Source organism: Leptonychotes weddellii, chromosome 10, assembly GCF_054177405.1.
Source record: "Leptonychotes weddellii isolate Sample4059 chromosome 10, ASM5417740v2, whole genome shotgun sequence".
NCBI lineage: Eukaryota > Metazoa > Chordata > Mammalia > Carnivora > Phocidae > Leptonychotes > Leptonychotes weddellii.
Window position 1 is genome coordinate 11,887,903 of NC_138378.1, and position 19,046 is coordinate 11,906,948.

General features: G+C 58.1%; 1 protein-coding gene across 4 annotated transcripts in view; it reads left to right on the top strand.

Moving 5' to 3' along the window:
• The window catches only part of SULF2 (sulfatase 2), a 103,672-nt gene that overhangs the window by 82,041 nt on the left and 2,585 nt on the right, over positions 1 to 19,046 (top strand). For 3 of the 4 annotated variants that reach the window (XM_081832614.1, XM_081832616.1, XM_081832615.1), the window contains exons 8-20: positions 3,089 to 3,217; positions 4,498 to 4,554; positions 5,027 to 5,156; positions 6,861 to 7,053; positions 13,892 to 14,120; positions 14,254 to 14,350; positions 14,715 to 14,809; positions 15,660 to 15,719; positions 16,099 to 16,268; positions 16,443 to 16,585; positions 17,649 to 17,772; positions 18,469 to 18,502; positions 18,706 to 18,759. In XM_081832614.1, the coding sequence (XP_081688740.1) occupies positions 3,089 to 3,217; positions 4,498 to 4,554; positions 5,027 to 5,156; positions 6,861 to 7,053; positions 13,892 to 14,120; positions 14,254 to 14,350; positions 14,715 to 14,809; positions 15,660 to 15,719; positions 16,099 to 16,268; positions 16,443 to 16,585; positions 17,649 to 17,772; positions 18,469 to 18,502; positions 18,706 to 18,759 (1,515 nt within the window). The remainder of the gene's footprint in view (positions 1 to 3,088; positions 3,218 to 4,497; positions 4,555 to 5,026; positions 5,157 to 6,860; positions 7,054 to 13,891; positions 14,121 to 14,253; positions 14,351 to 14,714; positions 14,810 to 15,659; positions 15,720 to 16,098; positions 16,269 to 16,442; positions 16,586 to 17,648; positions 17,773 to 18,468; positions 18,503 to 18,705; positions 18,760 to 19,046) is intronic. The other variant, XM_081832617.1, reaches the window with a different exon arrangement.

Below are 19,046 nucleotides of genomic sequence, written 5' to 3' on the forward strand. Positions count from 1 at the left end.
CACCACCAGCGCGTAGAAGGCGCCTTGATTTCTGCCTGGCCCGGGTGAGCCTTGGGGCGGCTGTGGGCTGTCGGGGAGGAACCCTGCCGCCTCGGTGGGGCGGGGGGGGGGGTTGTCTGCCAAGGTCAGCTGGGCCAGCTCAGGCCACGGCTCAGAGGGAAACAGTCTCCCTCCCATCCTTCCTCCAGGACGCCATGGGCTAACCTTTGAGCTGCCACGTTCTGGCAGCAAAAAATGCCACACGGCGGGGCCGGGAGGGGCTGGAAAGGCAAGGGAACACAGCACTGGCTTCCTCAGATCAAGTGCGTATTACAGAGACCAACTCAAATGGTTCTTTGAAATGCAGATAAATCGCTATTAAGACTCTTACTTGGCCTGACTTCCATCCCCTGGAAAGAACACTTGGTGACAATTCCAGAAGGCGGGTTGTGTGGGTTCAAGGCTGGGCTGATCGCTCTCTGCCTGCGCATCTCAACAAATCCCTCCCCGTCCTTGGATCTCAGGGTCCCCATGGAAGGAGAGCTATGATAATAGGCGTGCTTATCTAGCTTTTTCTTCAGCCTGGGTCTGAGCCCTTTGCAGCCACATAAGTCATGTGAGCATCCCAACAACCCCGTGGGGTAGATGCTACCATGACCCTGTTTACTGAGGCACAGAGAAGTTAGGTTGCCTGAGGTCATGTGGTACGTCAGGGCTTTAAGCCAGGCAGCCTCTACTCCTGCCTCTCTGAAACCTTGAGCCACCACTGTAAATCGAAGGAATTTGACCCACTAAAGACTCTACAGGCATTGACATCATGGGTTGGTCAGCCTCAGAGTCTCTGATCTGGTTCATAAGACCCAAAACCACACCCCACATGGACAAGAGAAAGAAAGGGCTAATGTCAGGCTTGGGGCTGAAGGCTAGGATGACTTTGGTTGCAAGCAGAAGCCAGGTAAGGCCCCCCTTCCCCCCTCCGAAAAAAAACAAAGGTAAAAGGAATATAGGAACTAAAGCAACTGGGAAGTCCAAGGCTAATTGGCTTCAGGCATGGCTGGATCCAACAGTCACACAATAACATCAGGAAGCTCTCATTTTCCGTCTCTCAGCCCAGCTTCCTCTGAATTGGTTTCATTCTCAGGCAGGCTTTTCTCTCATGGTGGTACACTCACCATGACTTGCAGCCATCCAGTTTAGGAAACCAAACAGTGGTTTGAACAGAAGCCTTGAGGCTGATACTCACCAGCCTGACTTGGGTCACGTGTCCATCCCTGAACCAATCACGGTAGCCAGGGTGATAGAAAACCTTGAGTGAGCAGACCATGTCCATCGGGCGGTGGAATCTGAGTGAGGCACGGCACTGTTCCCACCAAGCAGGGTGTGGATGCTGGGTGGGAAAAGCAATCCTGTCCATCCCACCTAGTCCTGGGGAGCAGGACTGCTGGACGCTCTCAAGCCAGCTCAGCTGCTGGTTGCCAGCATTCCACTTGGCGCCTGCTCACCCAGCAGTCTTCTCCAGCTCCCTCCGCCTGACAGATTAAGTTGTCATGCCTTCAAGCCCCTCCACAACGCAGCCTCACCCCCTGTACCCCTCCCAGCACGCCTGGCTACCAGTCTCGTGTTCGCAAGGTGCTGGGCTGGGGAGAAGGAGGGGGTCAAAGACAACTGAAACCCTAGGACCCAGGCCCTGCCCCTCAGCCCAGGGAATGGGGTGGGGGACACCAAGCCGCCTTGGTGGAGAGCATGCCTACATGGCCATCATGCATTCAACAGGGGCCAACCCCTGCATTGGGCACATCCCTCAAGTCCCTTACCACCACACTGGGAACACCACCAGGCAGAAACAGGAGACAAGAGAAGTGACAGACGTATGGTGGAGATAAATAACAAAATTCACTAAGCTAACACTTATTGAGCACCTACTGTGTATTCTAGGTGTAAAAGTGCTAGGAAGTGAAAACAAAACAGATGAAAGTGTCTGCCTTCCAATTAGATTCTAAATAGGCAACAGACGGTAAACCAGATATATGACTAAAATATGTAGTAAATGGGGGCGATGAGGCCTCAGGGCAGGGGCAGGAGGAGGGGTCCTCAGGAAGGGTCTTGTGATAGTAATCTATGCTGCATAACAAGTCATTGCAAACTGAGCAAGTGAGAACACCACACGGGTGGTATCTCACGGTTTCCGCAGCTCAGAAGTCGGGGCCCCGCTTAGCTCGGTCCTCTGCTTCGGCTGCAAGCAGGACTCGGCAGGGCTGGGGCTGTTCGGGTGCAAGCAGGGGACCTGAAGTCACACAGCCTGCCTCCTAGAATATTCACCACTCACCCTCGTGGGGGGTGATGATCTAGGGCGGCTCGCTTCTTCGGAGCCGACCAGGGGAGAAAGTAGACAAAGACCCAGCTGGTAAGATGAAGTTGTACAGCACGTAACATAACCTCCATATGACGTCTCATCACCTTCGCCAGACCCTGTTGGTTTGGCCCACCCTTGAGGGGAGGGGATCACACAAAGGTGTGAACACTGGAGGGCGGGGATCATGGGGCCCCTCAGAGTCTGTCATCCTTGGGCATCCTTGGTAATTGTTGAGCAAAGAACTTGGGGCGGGGGAGAGTGCTCCTCTGGCATCTGGAGGAAGAACATTCCAGCAGAGGGAAGAGCGAGGGCAAAGGCCCTGAGGCCAGACAGCAGCCTGGCCAAGAACAGCCAGGGACCAGCGTTTGCGTCAGAGGTTCAGAGACAGGTGTGGGGGCAGGTCCAGGGTCGAGAGGGGCTCTTAAAGGGGGGGTGTCCTGTGTTCGGGAAGTGGGAGGCAGGGAGGGCATCCCTGGTAGAAGCAGCAGCCAAGTAGAGGCCTGTTAATCCCGGTACCCGGTGGTATGTGTGGAGTGCACAGAAGGTGAGGGGTGAGGAGGGTGGGGGGCTCCACGGAACTGAGGCTGCAGAAGGGAGCCTTGAGGGCTGGGGTGCAGGAGAGTGACAAGATCACAGCTTCCCCACCTTCTGAGTGTGAGTCCCTGGCGACGTCCTACCTCCAGCCACCCTTTCTCCCCAGCGAGGCCGGGGCACCATGCCCGGGTGGCCGAGTCCATTTCTCCCCACCTCCCTCAGGAATCCCCACATCGTCCTCAACATCGACCTGGCCCCCACCATCCTGGACATTGCCGGTCTGGACATCCCCTCGGATATGGATGGGAAGTCCATCCTCAAGCTGCTGGATACGGAACGGCCAGTGAATCGGTGAGCAGGGGAGCAGGGCTGGCACTGGGGTTGAAGGGGTGCCAGGCTCCCCAAACTGCATGAACTCATGGCCTCATCGTGTGTGTCTGAGAGGGGGGTGTGTCTCTAAGAGTCCGGAGCTGGCACTCTAGGGTCCCTGATCCCGACTCCTTACCTGCCCTGGGAAAGACAGATGTTCTCTGAGATTCCACCCTCCCACCTGGATTATAGCCAGGTGACCAGTTGAGGACCCTCTCAGGGCTAACACTGTGCAAAACTGAAAGTAATAACAACAACAGCGGTGAACGCTAATTTGGCACTTCCTTGTTCTGAGCACTTTGCAGAGGATTTACCATGTTGATCGTCACAGTAACCCGGTGGGGGAGGCATTATGAGGATCCCGTCTTACCAATGTGAAAACTGACTCCCAGAGAGGTCCAGCAACTTGCTGGACGTCTCTCACCAGCGTGGAGCCAACTCTGGGCATTCAGACTCTAGGCCGGAGGCCGCACCCCTAATCACGGCGCTCTAAGGCTTTAACGCCGGCTGCTGTGATGGGCCCGTATTTCTAGGTGTCCCGGAAGCAGGAAGGGGAACGGTGATGTGAAAAACTAGGCAGGTGGGAGGGTGAGCGGAGTCTGGCGGGGGACAGGCATGGCAGCAGCGACATCTGGCGGCCAGCACTGGGACTGCCCACCGGGTTCACCACCCCAAAGTGCGGTTACATCCTCCTGCTTGTCCCTCCTGCAGCTCAGAGGGTCCCCCTAAAGCAGGGACAGAGCCTCCACAGAGCCTCCTCCCTTTTGACTATGAGGTTTCCTGAGCTGTACGGCTGTAAAACGGCACATGTGGGGCAGGAGGCGTGCTGGCTTGGGAGCCGGGGCCCCTGGGAGTCGGGTGCAGGATGGAGGCTTCCTCCGGCAGCCTGAGCCCCTATCCGGGAAACAGCAGTAGAGTGAAACTGTATGAAATGCACACTCAGATTACACACGTCCAACTGCAAAGGATCAAAGAAGAAAATCCCCCCAAAACTCCAAAACCTTTGACCCGGGCCACTTCCTCCCAGTGGGCCTTCAGACCCCCATCTCTGGGGAAGACACAGCTCTGCTCCATGAGGGGTGGGAGCATCCAAGCCTTCCCCGCAGCCCGCTGCCGGGCCCACTCCCCCCACCCCAGCTGCCCCTGGAGCCCCGGGTCTGTGCTGATTGTGAACCAAGGCACCATCCCTGCTTCTTGGAGAATGGGGGGGATGCGTGAGGCCCCCACATTGATGGGAACGTGGAAGTGTGCTGCTTTTCCAGGTTTCACCTGAAAAAGAAGATGAGGGTCTGGCGGGACTCCTTCCTGGTGGAGAGAGGGTAAGTGCCAGGGGCTGGAGGGCCCCCCCCCCCGACTTTCCCACCCCAGGAAGCTCCTGGCAGCCCCACCTGTCCCTGTGGCGGGGGCAGGAGGGAGACAGCCACTGTGGTCCCTCCCAAAAGGGACTCCCTCGGATTTGTGTCCACGGCCACCTGGACCCAAAGGAAGCCCGCTCACTGTTCCCGTGGTTGATAGAGAACTTGCGTCTGGAGGCCACATGTTCCTTCAGACATGTTTTCCTGCCTACACAATGTCTTAAATGTTTCCTAATTTATTGCCAACTCATGCAGTTTGGGAGGTTTCTTCTAAAATTCTCACTTCTTAAGCCTCTTAACACAGAGGATGTGGCCAGGCGGGACCTGCGTCCTGCATGGTGACAGCGCCCGGGCCGCGCGGGGGCCGCCTCATAAGCAGGTGCACACTCCTGCAGAGCCCAGAAGCCAGCCGCATGTCCCACTCCCTGCCCCACAGCAAACTGCTCCACAAGAGGGACAATGACAAGGTGGACGCTCAGGAGGAGAACTTCCTGCCCAAATACCAGCGCGTGAAAGACTTGTGTCAGCGCGCGGAGTACCAGACGGCGTGCGAGCAGCTGGGACAGGTGAGGAAGTGTGGCCGCTGCCCCAGGGGCTCCTGTCCTCCCTCCCCGCCCCGGAGCTGTCCCCTCCCCGGGGCTGCCCCTCAACCCTCAGTCCGCGGAGCCAGCCGGGCCGGGGCCTCTGAGGTGTGGTGTTTGCCGAGTGTGACACCCCTGGGTGATACCGGGTGACGCTCAGAAAGCGACTCCTTCCTCAGCTCCCTTTCAATCGTGATCCTATCGGAGGAGAAGCGCCCTACGGGGCAAGTGGGGCTTCAGCTCCTGGGTAGCCCCCGCCCGGCCCCCTTTCCGGCCTCCGCACCTGTTCATAGCCTCGGATACTCCCTTAGTTCCCTTGAATTCACTTTACAGGAGCCTCTCGGTGCTGGCTTTCCAGTGAGAGGAGAAACAAGAAGCTGCCTTTTTAAATAGAGAAGGTTTTTAAAAAGGGAGCTGATTTCAAGAGAAGTGTTAAGAAAATTACAACCACGGGGCGCCTGGGTGGCTCAGTTGGTTAAGCGACTGCCTTCGGCTCAGGTCATGATCCTGGAGTCCCTGGATCGAGTCCCGCATCGGGCTCCCTGCTCGGCAGGGAGTCTGCTTCTCCCTCTGACCCTCATGATCTATCTCATTCTCTCTCTCAAATAAATAAATAAAATCTTTTAAAAAAAAGAAAGAAAGAAAAGAAAATTACAACCACATAGTATTTAGAGAGAGCAGGAGGAGTCTGCACTTGGCTTTTCCAAGGTGGGCTCTGGGGGTGGGGGGGCAGGGAAGCAGGCAGGGTGGCCCCGCCCAAGGGGTGCTGGCCGTGTGTCCCTGTCTCAGTCCTTGAGCTCCCCCGGGGTAACTCGGGCCGCGCCCATAGGTACAAATAAAGCCAGGCCTTCCTGTCCCGCTTCTCACTGAGAGCCCGCGGCTTCCCAGGCCCAGGCGCGGGTTGGGTGGCTCTCTCACGGGGTCCACGCGGGCAGCTCCGTCTTACCACGAGACTCAGGACCGGCCCATCCCCATGGCCGTGCCCCCCACCCCTGTTTGTTCATAAGCCCCCAGACCCTCCTCCCCGTGTGTGGAGGATGTCTCGTCTGGGAAGAAGCCCGTCTGTGTCTCTGGACAAGAACTTTGGGTTTCGCTGCTCCCTTGGTTGCCGAGCGTGGTTCCCGGCCCTGGAGCGATGGCCCTGAATGTCCCCAGCAGAAAGCCCTGCCCTCCGGGGGCTGCGTGCTGGGGAGATCCCGCCAGTGGAGCTACCAGGAGGGAGGTGCTGGGCCAGCGGCCTTTGTCCCCCCTGGATTGTTCAGATCCTTTCGGCGCCGCCCAGACTGGGGGTCGGGCAGTCCCAGGGCGGCCCAGGGGCAGGCATCAGAGCACGTTGCGAACCCCAGAGGAAAAGAGCCCTGGAGGTGGGGGTTGGGGCCCGGGCCCGCTGGGGAGGCGTCAGTCTCTAGCCCCCCAACTAGAGCCCTGAGGACACCAGTCCCAACAGTCAGCCACGGGCAGGACACAGTCGTGGCCCTGCTGACCCGGCCGCCCCTCGGTGCCGTGAGCCCCGCCCCCCGCAGACGTGCGTCCGTCCCTCGGTCGCTGAGCAGCCGGGGCTCCCGCGAGCCCGCGTCCCACGCCGCGAGGGCCGGGCGGCGGGCGGCGGGCGGCGGGCGCCGGGTCGGGGCTGGCTGGGGAGCGCGGCGCCGAGCGCCGGGAGCCTGAGGGCCCGGCTGTGTCTTGCAGAAGTGGCAGTGCGTGGAGGACGCGTCGGGGAAGCTGAAGCTGCACAAGTGCAAGGGCCCCGCGCGCCTCGGCGGCAGGGCGCTCTCCAACCTGGTGCCCAAGTACCGCGCGCCGGGCGGCGGCGACACGTGTGCCTGCGACGGCGGCTACAAGCTCAGCCTGGCCGGCCGCCGGAAGAAGTTCCTCAAGAAGAGTAAGTGCGGCGGGGGGCGCGATCCTCTGCGGCCCCGCAGACCGCGTCCCAGCGCCGGGTGGCGTCCCGGGAGCGGGGACAGGGCGGCGGTGAGGCGGGAAGAGGACGTGCGAGCGCGCTGAGCACTGCCCAGGGCCGCCGCGGGAGAGGCAGGGGGGAGGGCGGGAGGGCGCCCGGCGGCCCTTACTCAGAGGCCAGAAGCCAGCGGCCGGTTTTGAGCAGGAGAGCCAAGGTCAGATCTGTGTTTTCAAGGGACCCTCCAGCTGCCACTTGGGTGGGCTGCGAGGGGGCGGGAGCGTGCGGAGGCCGCTGGGGAGACCTGGCGGGAAGCCTGGGTGCTTGGCCGGCCCCTCGCGGGCAAGGAAGCGGAGTCGGGCTCTGGACGGGCCTGGAGGGGAGAGCCATGGCAGAGAGTGGATCCTCATTATCTGCAGATTGTCTTACTCGCAGTGATTTACCTGGAGCCCCCGTATCAGTGCTCAAGGTGCCTTCTCGGTCATTCACCGCACGTGCGGAGGGGCAGAAATTTCTGAGTCCCGCAACCCGCGCGCGCCCGGCTGAGCTTGAACGAGGCAATGCCCTGCTTTCCAGCCTCCGCTCTGGTACCGTGTGGGGGCATCTCTGTCACGGCTGTTTAGCATCGCGTTTCTTGCATTTTGTGCTTTTGCCCGGGGATGTCACTCTTCAGCCTGGTGCTGACGTGCTGTGTGGTGTCCCCAAGCACGGGAAGGCTGAGATGTGCCCCAAGGAGAGGACACATGGGTTAGATAAGCTTCCCTCAGGCACGAGACACAGCGCTGTTGGCCGGGAGCTCAGTGTTAAAGGATCAACGGTATCTCTTAAATGAGGTGTCTTTAAACAGAAACACACAGATAAGGTTCTGTACTGACAGTTGACAAACATGCTGTGACCAGGGGCTCACAGGAACCGAACCCCCCTTTTCCCCTAGGAGCAGTGGCGTGGTGTGGGCTAACTCAGTGTTCGGGTGACTTTATAGAACATAACCAGCTCGAATAATGAGAATCAACCGTCCTTTGGATGAGTGGGAAAGAGCCTCTGTGCCAATGGAAGGAGCCATCTAAGACTTCATGGCTCACTCCCCGCAGGGGCTGAGGAAGGACAGAGAGCCAACGAGCAGAGAAAGTGGACTCCTAGATCCAACTGCAAAACTCCCATCACTCTGGACTAGTCCTGGCCCCGTTCCGAGGTTCAGCTTCCCCTGAAAAGAATGCACCTGTGCCGGGAACATGCTCAGAGGCCCCTGGGTGCCAGCCCTTGGTCTCCGTGAGACCTGGTCAGCGGGCCAGACGTGTCCCCTCCAGGGCTGGGCAGTTTCCCATGCCGCCCACTCATCGGGCCCCCTGACCCAAGGACAACCAAAGCCTAGTAGAGATTTTAGTTCTGGGTGTTTTTGTTCCTAATAGTGGTAAAATACATAAAGTTTACCATTCTAACTATTTTTTTTTTTTAAGAGTTATTTAGTTGAGAGAAAGAGAGAGCATGAGCGGGAGAGGGAGAAGGACAGAGAATCTCAGTCTCTGCACTGAGCTGGGAGCCCGATGTGGGGCTCGATCTCACAACCCCGAGATCACAACCTGAGCTGAAACCAAGGGTCAGACACTGAACCGCCTGGAACCCCCCACCCCGCGCCCCTCTATTTTTAAGTGCACAGTTGAGCGGCACTAAGCACCTCCACACTGTCGTGCTGCCTTCACCTCCGTCCGTCCCTAGAGCGCTTCTCATCTTGCAAAACTGAAACTCTGTCCCCACCCCCCTTCCCCGTCCCTGGCCACCACCCTTGTGTTGCCGTCTCTGGGCATCTCAGTGCTCTGGGGACCTCATGTAAGTGGAATCGTGCAGTGCTTGTCCTCTTGGGCGGGCTTATTTCACTCAGTATAACGTCCCCAAGGGTCATCCATGGTATTGCCTGGGTCAGAGTCCCCTTCCTCCTGTAAGGCTGCAGGATACTCCACGGCGGCCTAACGAGGGCCCGGGCGTCCAGCGGCAGGCCCCTCTGACCCGCCGGGCCTCGGCGCCAAGCAGGTGGTCCCTCCATGGAGCTTCCGGCTGGGGGCCCCCCGTTATATCTCCTCACAGGCCCATGAGTCGCTGCCAAGCTCTTTTGTAGCCAACTCAGAGGATTGGTTTCCAGACTGAATTCCGCAGATGACACCTCCTTGCTTCAGCGCATGGCACGGTGCATAATCTTCAAATAGTACGAGAAGTCGTGACTCAGTTAAGCTTTTTTTTTTCCCCCAATTAATACTCAGAGGAAAGAAGATGCACCAAAATAGCTGAGACTCCAGTCAACCTAAGTTCTCACCTGAGCTCGATGTAACTGAAATTCTGTCTTAGACGCACCTCACAGCAACCCAGGGGCCAAGGCGGGGACCCTCCTTATGATGCACAGGAAAGCCCGGGTCACGCACCTGAATCGGGGCCCAGGCCTCATCCCCTGGCCCCACATTCGTCCTCCTGCAAGTGCCTGCCAACAGAGCACTTCCGCCCCTTTCTGAGCAGCCAGCTCTGAATAGGGGTGCTCAACCCCTCCACAGTTTTGCCCCTGGGGGGATGCTCCTGGCATCGGGTGGGTAGGGGCTGGGGATACTTGCAAACATCCCACAACGCACAGGATAGTCTCCCACAACAAAGGATTATCTGGCCCCCAAATCTCACCAGTTTTGAGGCTGAGAAGCCCCAGTTTAGAGCAGCTCAGACCCCAGCCCGCCGTGATCCACTGGGACACCAGCTGTGGCGTGAGGAAGCCCGGCAGGGCCAGCCAGCCCAGAGCGGGGCGGTGGGCCCAGGCGGCCACTCTTTACTCACTTAGGCTCCCAACAAACCCGCAGCCCTACCATGCACCAGATGCTGAGGTTACAGAGTTGAATGAGAGAGACGCAGATCGGGCCTCGTGTGTGAGACAAGGTGTAAGCAAGTTAACAGAGTGGGAAGATCGTGGAGGAAATGACACAGCGGCGTGCCCAGGAGGAGAGGGCTGGCCACCCTGGGATGGGCACTTGGCTGATGCCTAAGTGAGAGCCAAGTGTGGGGAAGGAGCCGGGCCTGTACATGTTCTCAGTCTGGGAAGAGGGGGTACAAAGACCCTGTGGGTCCCAGCCCCAGAGAGCAGGCTGCAGGGCCCAGGATTTTCCAGGCCCGGGGAGGTAGATAGGCTCCGCTTGTGACCTCGGACAAGGATGTCCCAGCTGTCGAGCGCCCTCGAACCACAGAGCAGTTGCTTGATGCCAACTTCCAGGTGCTGCAGAAGTTACCAGTTCTGTTCAGGTCATGCTGCAAAGAGCCCTGCAGGGCAGGGACCGTCGTGAGGACACAGCTGCTCGGGAGTTAACCAGATTGTCTGGGGTCACACATTTGCTCAGGATTTGCACCCGAGCAGTCAGATTCCAGAGCCCACGCTCTTGGCCACAGGGTTATGAAGCCCTTCTGTTCCCAGGATGCAGGGTCAGCGGGGGCCCCTCTAGGACCCCTGGAAACAGAGCCCACCAGGGTGACCAGGAGAACGAGGAGTGTGGCTTCACGTCCAGGCAAAGGTTTACACGGGCTGGCAGCCTCATCTGCAAAGGACCAGAGAGTAAATATTTGAGGCTTTGCAGGCTGAACAGTCTCTCAACTTCTCAGTTCTGTCACTGGAGCGAGAAAAGAGCTGTGGACTCAGTAGCTTATTTACAAAACCGGGCAGAGGGCCAGATTCGGCCCTTAGGCCATAGCTTGGGGACCTCTGGGTGTATGGCTGGGGGATGGAGCCGGGAAGACCCAAAGCACTTGACTCCTAAGCAAGCGAGACAAAAGGGGCAGCAAGAACCCGGTGGGTCTAGTTCACGGCCCTCGTGGGCAGGTATGAGCCGCCCCCACAGGGACAGCGGTTCACACTGTGTGCATCAGGGGCCCTGGGACTGTGGCTTCACGGGGACTGGACTCAGAAAGGAAAAAGCCAAGGCGAGAGCTGGCCCAAGGTTTTGCTAAGAGAGGCCTCTCCTGGACCTGGGCCCCCGGATCCTTTGGCCCGTGTGACTCTGATAGAAGGGGTCTGAGAACTGAAAGATACAAACACCTGCCCCAGGAGTGGGGGCAGCAAGAGCAGATCCTGCAGCCCTGGGGCCCCCCTGGCTGCCTGGGACAGGGAGTTCCCAGCCTCGGGCCTCAGACGCCACCTGGTGGCCACTGGGAGCCCAGCAGACACGTGGGCCCGAGCCAGGCTCCAGGCCCTTCTCCAGAAAGATGCACCTGGAGACCAGCAGTGTTACAGACTTGATGCACAGCAGGGCCAGGCCTGAGTGAAGGGTGCGGAGTTTTAAGACAGAAGGGAGGGGTGGGGAGGGCCACGGCCAACAGAACAGACCGCCTGTCTAAAGGAACGGCGTCAGCTCCTGCCCGTGGACCCAGTGGGGACAGTGTAGGCACTTCTTCGGTTCTCTCTTCCGAAGCTCGAAATCTGCACTCCTACATGACCACCCACCCCTGCTTTTCTCTAATGTTAGCAACCTGATCAAATTTGTCTTTTAATGTATAGAAGATGCAAGAAATCCAGGCTCTGGCTTTAGCCTGCATGGCCTCGGTTTTCAGTAGCCAACTTAGAGCCTGGAAAAAATGCCTCTGAGCCCTGCGTCCCTGCCCAGCTCCGGGGAGAGCATCCCGCTCCCTGCTGGCCAATCAGACGGGGAAGCTGAGAGACCTCCCCCCAAGCCGCTCCCTTTTCTATCCAGAAGAACGTGCTACCTAGCTTTTTTCTTTTCCGGTTCAAATTAATGCGGTTTTTTTAGTGTCTTTGTTTCTTATTGAGGTATAAGGGACATATAACATATTAGTTTTGGGTGTGCAACATAGTGATTTGGTACCTGCAGACATTGCAAAATTATCACAATAGGTAGTTAATATCCGTCACTATACAGTGCCAAAAATTTTTTTATTTATTGTGAAAATTTTGAAGATCTCCCTTAGGAGCCTGCAAATATGCAACACAGTATTATTAACTATAGTCACCATCCCCTACATGGCATCCCCAGGACTCACTCATTCTGTAACTGGAAGTTTGTACCTTTTGAGCCCCTTCACCCATTTTGCCCACTCCCGACCCCACACCTCTAGCAGCTACCAGTCTGTTCTCTGTATCTATGAGCTCGGGGTTTTGTTTTGTTTTGGGTTTATTTTTAGATCCCACGTATAAGTGAGATCAGGTGGTATGTGTCTTTCTCTGACTTGTTTCACTTAGCCTTATATATCCTCTAGGTCCATCCATGTTGGTCTTTTCGTTTTTGTTTTTTTGTTGTTGTTTTTGTTTTTGATGATTTTATTTATTTGAGAGAGAGACAGCATGAGCAGGGCAGAGGGAGAGGAAGAAGCAGACTCCCCACTGAGCAGGGAGCCCAACAAGGGACTCGATCCCAAGACCCCGAGACCATGACCTGAGCCAAAGGCAGACACCTAACCGACTGTGTCACCCAGGCGCCCCTATTTCTTGTCTTTTTGGTAACAGCCATTCTAACAGGTGTGAGTGAGAGGATAGCTCATTGTGGTTTTGATGTGCGTTTCCCTGACGATGAGCAACGCTGAGCACCTTTTCATGTACCTTTTGGCCAACTGGATGTCTTCTTTAGAAAAATGTCTACTCAGATTCTCTGCCCGTTTTTTAGTCAGATGGTTTGGGTTTTTGCTATTGAGTTCTATAAATTTTTATCTATTTTGGATATTAACTTCATCCTTATCAGACAGTTTTTATCATAAATGGATGTTGAATTTTGCCAAATGCTTTTCCTGCATCCACTGAGATGATCCTATGATTTTTATCCCTCATTTTGTTAAATGTGGTGTATCACGATAGAGCTTGGTTGGCAGATGGTGAACCGTCCTTGTATCCCTGGAATAAATCCCACTTTATCGTGGTGTTTGATCCTTTTCATGTATTGAATTCGGTTTGCTGAGGGATTTTGCATCTATGTTCATGTGGAAACTGGCCTATAATTTTCTTTTCTGGTGGTGTCTTTGTCTGGTTTTGATATCAGAGTCATGCTGGCCTATGAAATGAGTTTGGAAGTGTTCCCTCCTCCTCTCTTTCTTGAAGAGTTTGAAAAGGACTGGTATTATTAATTCTTTATATGTTTGGTAGAACTCACCAGTGAAGCCATCTGGTCCTGGACTTCTGTTTGTTGGGAAGTTTCTGATTACCGATTTAATCTCCTTACTTAATGATTTTATATCCACGTTCGTTTTTTTTTTTTCTTTTTTTATTGAGGTGAGGTCCAGACACCATAAAATTTACCTTTTTTACAACGTTAAAGTCTACAATTCAGAAGCATGTACTACATTCACAGTGTAGTGCACCCACCACCTCTAATTCCAGAACCTTCCATCACCCCCAAGAGGGAACCCCAGTACTGTCTGCCCATCCCATGGCAACCATTAACTTGCTTTTGGTTTCTTTACCTCCTGTGGACATCCTGAACAAATAGACCCATAAAACATGGGACCTCTCGTGCCTGCATTCACGGAGCGTCGTGTGGTGGACACCCACCCACATGGTAGCGTACATCATGGCCTCGTTCCTCTGTGGCCAAACATTCCATCACACAGATGGACCACATGTGTCCCCACATGGCTCTTTCTGGGCATCATCTCAAGCCACATCCTCCTTAGCTCTGGGCCTTCAGTTTTTCCCAATTGAATCATCGTGTGGTCCTTCCCACTGGGCTCCCTCCAGGTCCTGCCTCCTGAGCAGGTAGGTCTCAGGAGCCCTCAAGTCTCGGGATCAATGGGCCGCTGCCTGGAGGGACCGGCCAGCCTGTCCAGCCCCACTAACCCAACCACCCGCCAACGCCCACAGAGTACAAGACCAGCTATGCCCGGAACCGCTCCATCCGCTCGGTGGCCATCGAGATGGATGGCGGGGTTCACCGCACAGGCCTGGACGACACATCCCAGCCCCACAACCTTACCAAGCGGCACTGGCCAGGGGCCCCTGAGGACCCAGACGACAAGGATGGCGGAGACTTCAGTGGCACCGGGGGCCTTCCAGACTACTCAGCCCCCAACCCCATTAAAGTGACACACCGGTGAGAGTCCAGGCGGAGGGCAGGGGTGTGGGGGGCAGCTGGGGCCTTGGGGGTGGGTGGAAGCCCACACCTCGCGCCCCTGGCTGGTCCCCCTCAGCCCCTCAGAGCACACGTGGCCCCTTCTCTCGAGCAGGTGCTACATCCTCGAGAACGACACGGTCCAGTGTGACCTGGATCTGTACAAGTCCCTGCAGGCCTGGAAAGATCACAAGCTGCACATCGACCACGAGGTGAGGAGGTTCTGGGCCAGGAGCACTCTCCCCCCACCCTGAGCTGGGCAGGACCACCAGCCACCCCGGGAGGGACAGAGGCCTGCCCAGGATCCTCGGGCATCTGACAGGCCACTTCCAGGCTGCAGGGGAGGACAGTGTAGTCAAGGACTGTCCTTCCAGGACCGCGCTTCACTCACAGATGCTCCCGCCACAGCCGGTCCTCTCAACGAGCCTGGGGGTGACAAGGCCTTGGTGGGCTCAGCTGGTCCTCACGAGCCTGGCCCCTTCAGCAGGTGGAACCCAGGGCCCCTCGGCCCCAGGCCGTCCCTTCTCCCCCAGCGCCCCAGAGTTTCATAGCCTCCTCTCCTGCTCTCTGCCTCAGATCGAAACCCTGCAGAACAAAATTAAGAACCTGCGGGAAGTCCGGGGTCACCTGAAGAAAAAGCGGCCCGAGGAATGTGACTGTCACAAAATCAGGTGAGGAGGCAGTGAAGAGCAGCCAGGACACCCCAGAAAGGCCCCTTGTGCTCCTGCAGGACACTGCTGGGGACACAGCCTCCCCTCCGGGGCTCCTTTCAGGATCTTTAGAGCCCTGTCTCCTCCCTCAGAGGGAGAACAAAAAACCAGTGAGCACTCACATGCCCGTTGCCTGCAGTGGGCACAGACCGCGGCCCGGGGAGCCGGCCAGACGCACCTGCTCACGGAGGCAGGCTCTTGCTGGGCGGGGGGGGCGGCGGGACTGGTTCCCAGGAGGGGGAGGTGCCTGTGCGGACTGCCCTTCCAGAAGCAGCCCTCCTGGCCCAGGGTCCACGTTGCCAACTCGGGGAACTGCGGCCTGGGGGTCGCTGTCCAGCCGAAATTCTGCGACGCTGGAGCCGGGCTGCGTCTACGCCACCCAATATGACAGCCAGCAACCACGCGGGGCTCTTGTGCTCTTAAAGTGTGGCCGGGGTGACGGGGAACTGAACTTGCGCTTTGATGTAAATGGGAAGAGCCACAGGTGGCCAGTGGCTCCTGCACCAGTGTGCCCCCTTCTCAGAAAAGGCTGGCCCTGAGCCAGCGTGCGGTGGGCAGGGGTCGGGGGGGCACCCGACCTGGAGATGCCAGCCCAGCGTCCAGTGCTGCTGACTTACACCCACCCAGGGCCCCCCAGCTGGCCTCCAGGGCAAGGGGCCGGCCAGCCAGGCAGCTGCCGCCCCGGCGGTGGTTCCCACCCCAGCACTGCCCCAGAAAGCGGGCCGGGGGTCCCAGGGGACCGCGGTTTGCACCACGCCCCTCCCCAGGAGCTGCCCTGTAAGCAGCTTCGGCCACCCGGGGTCTGTTACAGTTACCACCCCCAGCACAAAGGCCGCCTCAAGCACAAAGGCTCCAGTCTGCATCCTTTCAGGTAAGGGCAGCTTAAGGCTCAGGAGAGCTAAGCCAACAGGAGCAGGAAAGAGGTGCTGACCCTTCCCCGCGGGGTACGCGGCAGTCCTTGAAAAGGCGGGATCCCAGAGCGGCTCTCCGACGCCCCCCTGTGGCAGGAGGGGGTCCTACCCAGGGGGGCGGGGGCGGAGCAGGCTGCAGGGGCGGACCCTCGGCCTGGCCCCCAGCGCGGCCTCAGACCCGCAGTGGGTCTCGGCCAGGGGTCCTTCGCCTGGGGGACCCTCCACGGCAGTGCGCCCCACTTCGGGCAGGAAGAGCAGAGGTTCAGGGTCCCGGACCCCTAGGCGGCTGCAGGTGGGGGCGGAGGGAGGTGTGAAGGGTGTGGCCCTGTGTGCCCCTAGGAAGGGCCTGCAGGAGAAGGACAAGGTGTGGCTGCTGCGAGAGCAGAAGCGCAAGAAGAAACTTCGCAAGCTGCTCAAGCGCCTGCAGAACAACGACACGTGCAGCATGCCGGGCCTCACGTGCTTCACCCACGACAACCAGCACTGGCAGACGGCGCCGCTCTGGACACGTGAGCGAGCGGGCAGGCACGGGCGGGAGGGCTGCTCCGGGCCGCACGGGGACCGCCCCGGCCCCGGCCCAGGACTGCGGGGGTCACAAGCCCTGGGGGCAGAAGGGGGCCCCGGGTCCCAGGCGGAACTCCTGTGGGCTGCTCACCGGGTGCGGCCCCCCCTTCCCTTGGCAGTGGGGCCATTCTGCGCCTGCACCAGCGCCAACAACAACACCTACTGGTGCATGAGGACCATCAACGAGACCCACAACTTCCTCTTCTGCGAATTCGCCACGGGCTTCCTCGAGTACTTTGATCTCAACACGGATCCCTACCAGGTACACACAACACAGGCTGCAGGAGCGGGGATGGGGGCCCCCTGAGCAAGTGGCAGCACATCTTCCAAGTCCCCCTGAGCCCCGAAGGCAGGAGGAGGGGGTTCAGAAGGGACTCGGTGCGTCCTCGGCCCCTCTGTGCCTCCGTCCTCCTGCCCCTGGAATCTGGGTCTTGAACGGCTTCTCCCTCTATAGGCACCTGCCAGTGGTGAAGCAGCCTTTAGGGCTAAGTGTGAAGGCTCCTAGAACTGGAGGGCTTTGGGGGGGGTCCCGAGGGTCAGACCAAACCCTGCACACTCGGGGGCCTACGGGGACCACACAGGTAATGGGCCACAGCCAGCACTCACGACGTGCCGGGCACTTGCCTAAGTGTCTCCGAGTATTAATCATTGGAAGACATGGGCCCAGTGGCCCAGAACATGTAAGATGGGTGCCACCGGTCTCTGGTGAGCGGCCTGGGTGTGTCCCCTCTGAAACGGCCGGTCCCCACTGAGCTCTTCTGCACTGGAGCTTCCCAGCAGTGTGGCCTCGGTCTGTCCAGTCTCGGTGTCTCTAGTCATTTTATCCGAAACCTGACTTTTAAAGGCCAGCGGCCCCACTCTCTTGGTCTTTAACTTGGTCTTTAACCACCGTACAGGCTGCCGGTCTTTCTGCCCAGGTAGGCCATCCCCGTATTTTACACAAGCGGGTGGCACAGCGTGCACGTTAGTCACCAGTAGCTCCCAGAGTGGGCAAGGACCCAGGACCCTGACCCATCCCTTCCCCATCCCTTCCGCAAGTGGCAGCTTAGCAGTCAGGCGGCGCTGAGGGGCTGTGGATGACGGCCTGGAGCTAGAGGGGAGAGTGGCCACACCGAGCGGCCGGAGCCGCCGCTCACAGCGGTCCTTCTGTCCTGGGGGAGAGGGCACGAGTCAGTCCGGACTGTCCCCAACTCCAGCTCCTGCAGAGTAAAGGCCCCCGTCCCCCAGCACCCCTGCTCCCAACCTGCCTGGAGGAAGTGCCCTCGGTGGTGGAAGCTGGTGGGGGTCCCTGCGCTCACCTTGTTGATAACCTCTGTTCCAACCAGTTGATGAATGCGGTGAATACACTGGACCGGGACGTCCTCAACCAGCTCCATGTGCAGCTCATGGAGCTGAGGAGCTGCAAGGGTTACAAGCAGTGCAACCCCCGGACTCGGAACATGGACCTGGGTGAGGAGGCGCTCCGACGTGGGGCCTGTGGGGAGCAGGGTTACCGCTGGAAGGAATGTCGGGGGTCAGTCTAGTCCGAAGGGCCGGGCACCACCAGGGGCTGGTGAATCCTCACCAGTGGTACAACAGCCCCTCCCTAACATGCACCAAGCGCTGTGTTGCTCTAAGTCCCGACGCGCCTCGATCACGCTGTGCTGGTCACCGTGCTACGGGTCTCACAGTCAGTATCTGATCACCCCGTGACAACCGTCTGGGAGGAGTCACACGACCAGGCCGGCCGATCCCAAAGCCCACACGCTTGGTCAGGCCGCCGATGCTCTAGGAAGCTTGCCCAGAGCCGAGCCGCAGGATCTCCCCGCTGCCCCGCTCTCGGGGCCCATGGCTTCCTGTCCTCTGTCGCATAGGTGTCCCTGCCTATATCTGCCTCCCCGACCGGGACCACGCCCCAGGTTACTGTTGAACGGATACATCAGGGTGCCTCAGCTGGTGACATTAGAGGACAGGCAATCCCCAGGCTACGTGAGTCTCAGGGAACACTCACGTCAGGATTCAGCCACTCCACCTGCCCGAGGAGACACTGTCAACGTCATGAATGACAAAAACAGAAAAGAAAGGCAGTTATAAAGCAGTTGTCATTGTTGGTGCCATTTTTGCCCCAAACTCAGTTTCTCTTTTGTTCATTTCTGTCTCATTTAGGACTTAAAGATGGAGGAAGCTATGAGCAATACAGGTACCTGGTTTTGTTGTTAAAGCCCGAGACCGTTCCGCTAGGCTGGCCCATCCTGTGGTCCAACCTCTTGAGGTGGCGCGAGCCAGGCTGAGGCCCTGCCCGCTCTCTGGTCTGCCAGGGGCCTGGAGCGCCCACCAGGGAAGGGGGAGGCTCTTTCTGGGTGAGGCTAACACGCCCTCTCTTTTTGACACCCGAAAACTTAGGCAGTTTCAGCGTCGAAAGTGGCCAGAGATGAAGAGACCTTCTTCCAAATCGCTGTGAGTAGAGGAAACAATTTACAAACAGAGATCTGGTCTGCCCTGCTTCGTTCTGCCGAAGCCGTTCTGTGTGCATGCCATTTCTTTCGTAATCCTGTCTCTGTTCGTGTCACGAGCAGGGAGCAGGAAGGTCTGTGTTTTAGATTAATACCTTGTCTCACACGCTTGTTCTCTATAGCATCATCTGGGCCTGGAAGACTCAATGTAGTCCTTAGAGGTTGAGAAGCGTGTAAACGTTATACTTGTCAGGCATCTCGAAGGCTGTGGCTGCAGAAGGGCTAACTGGT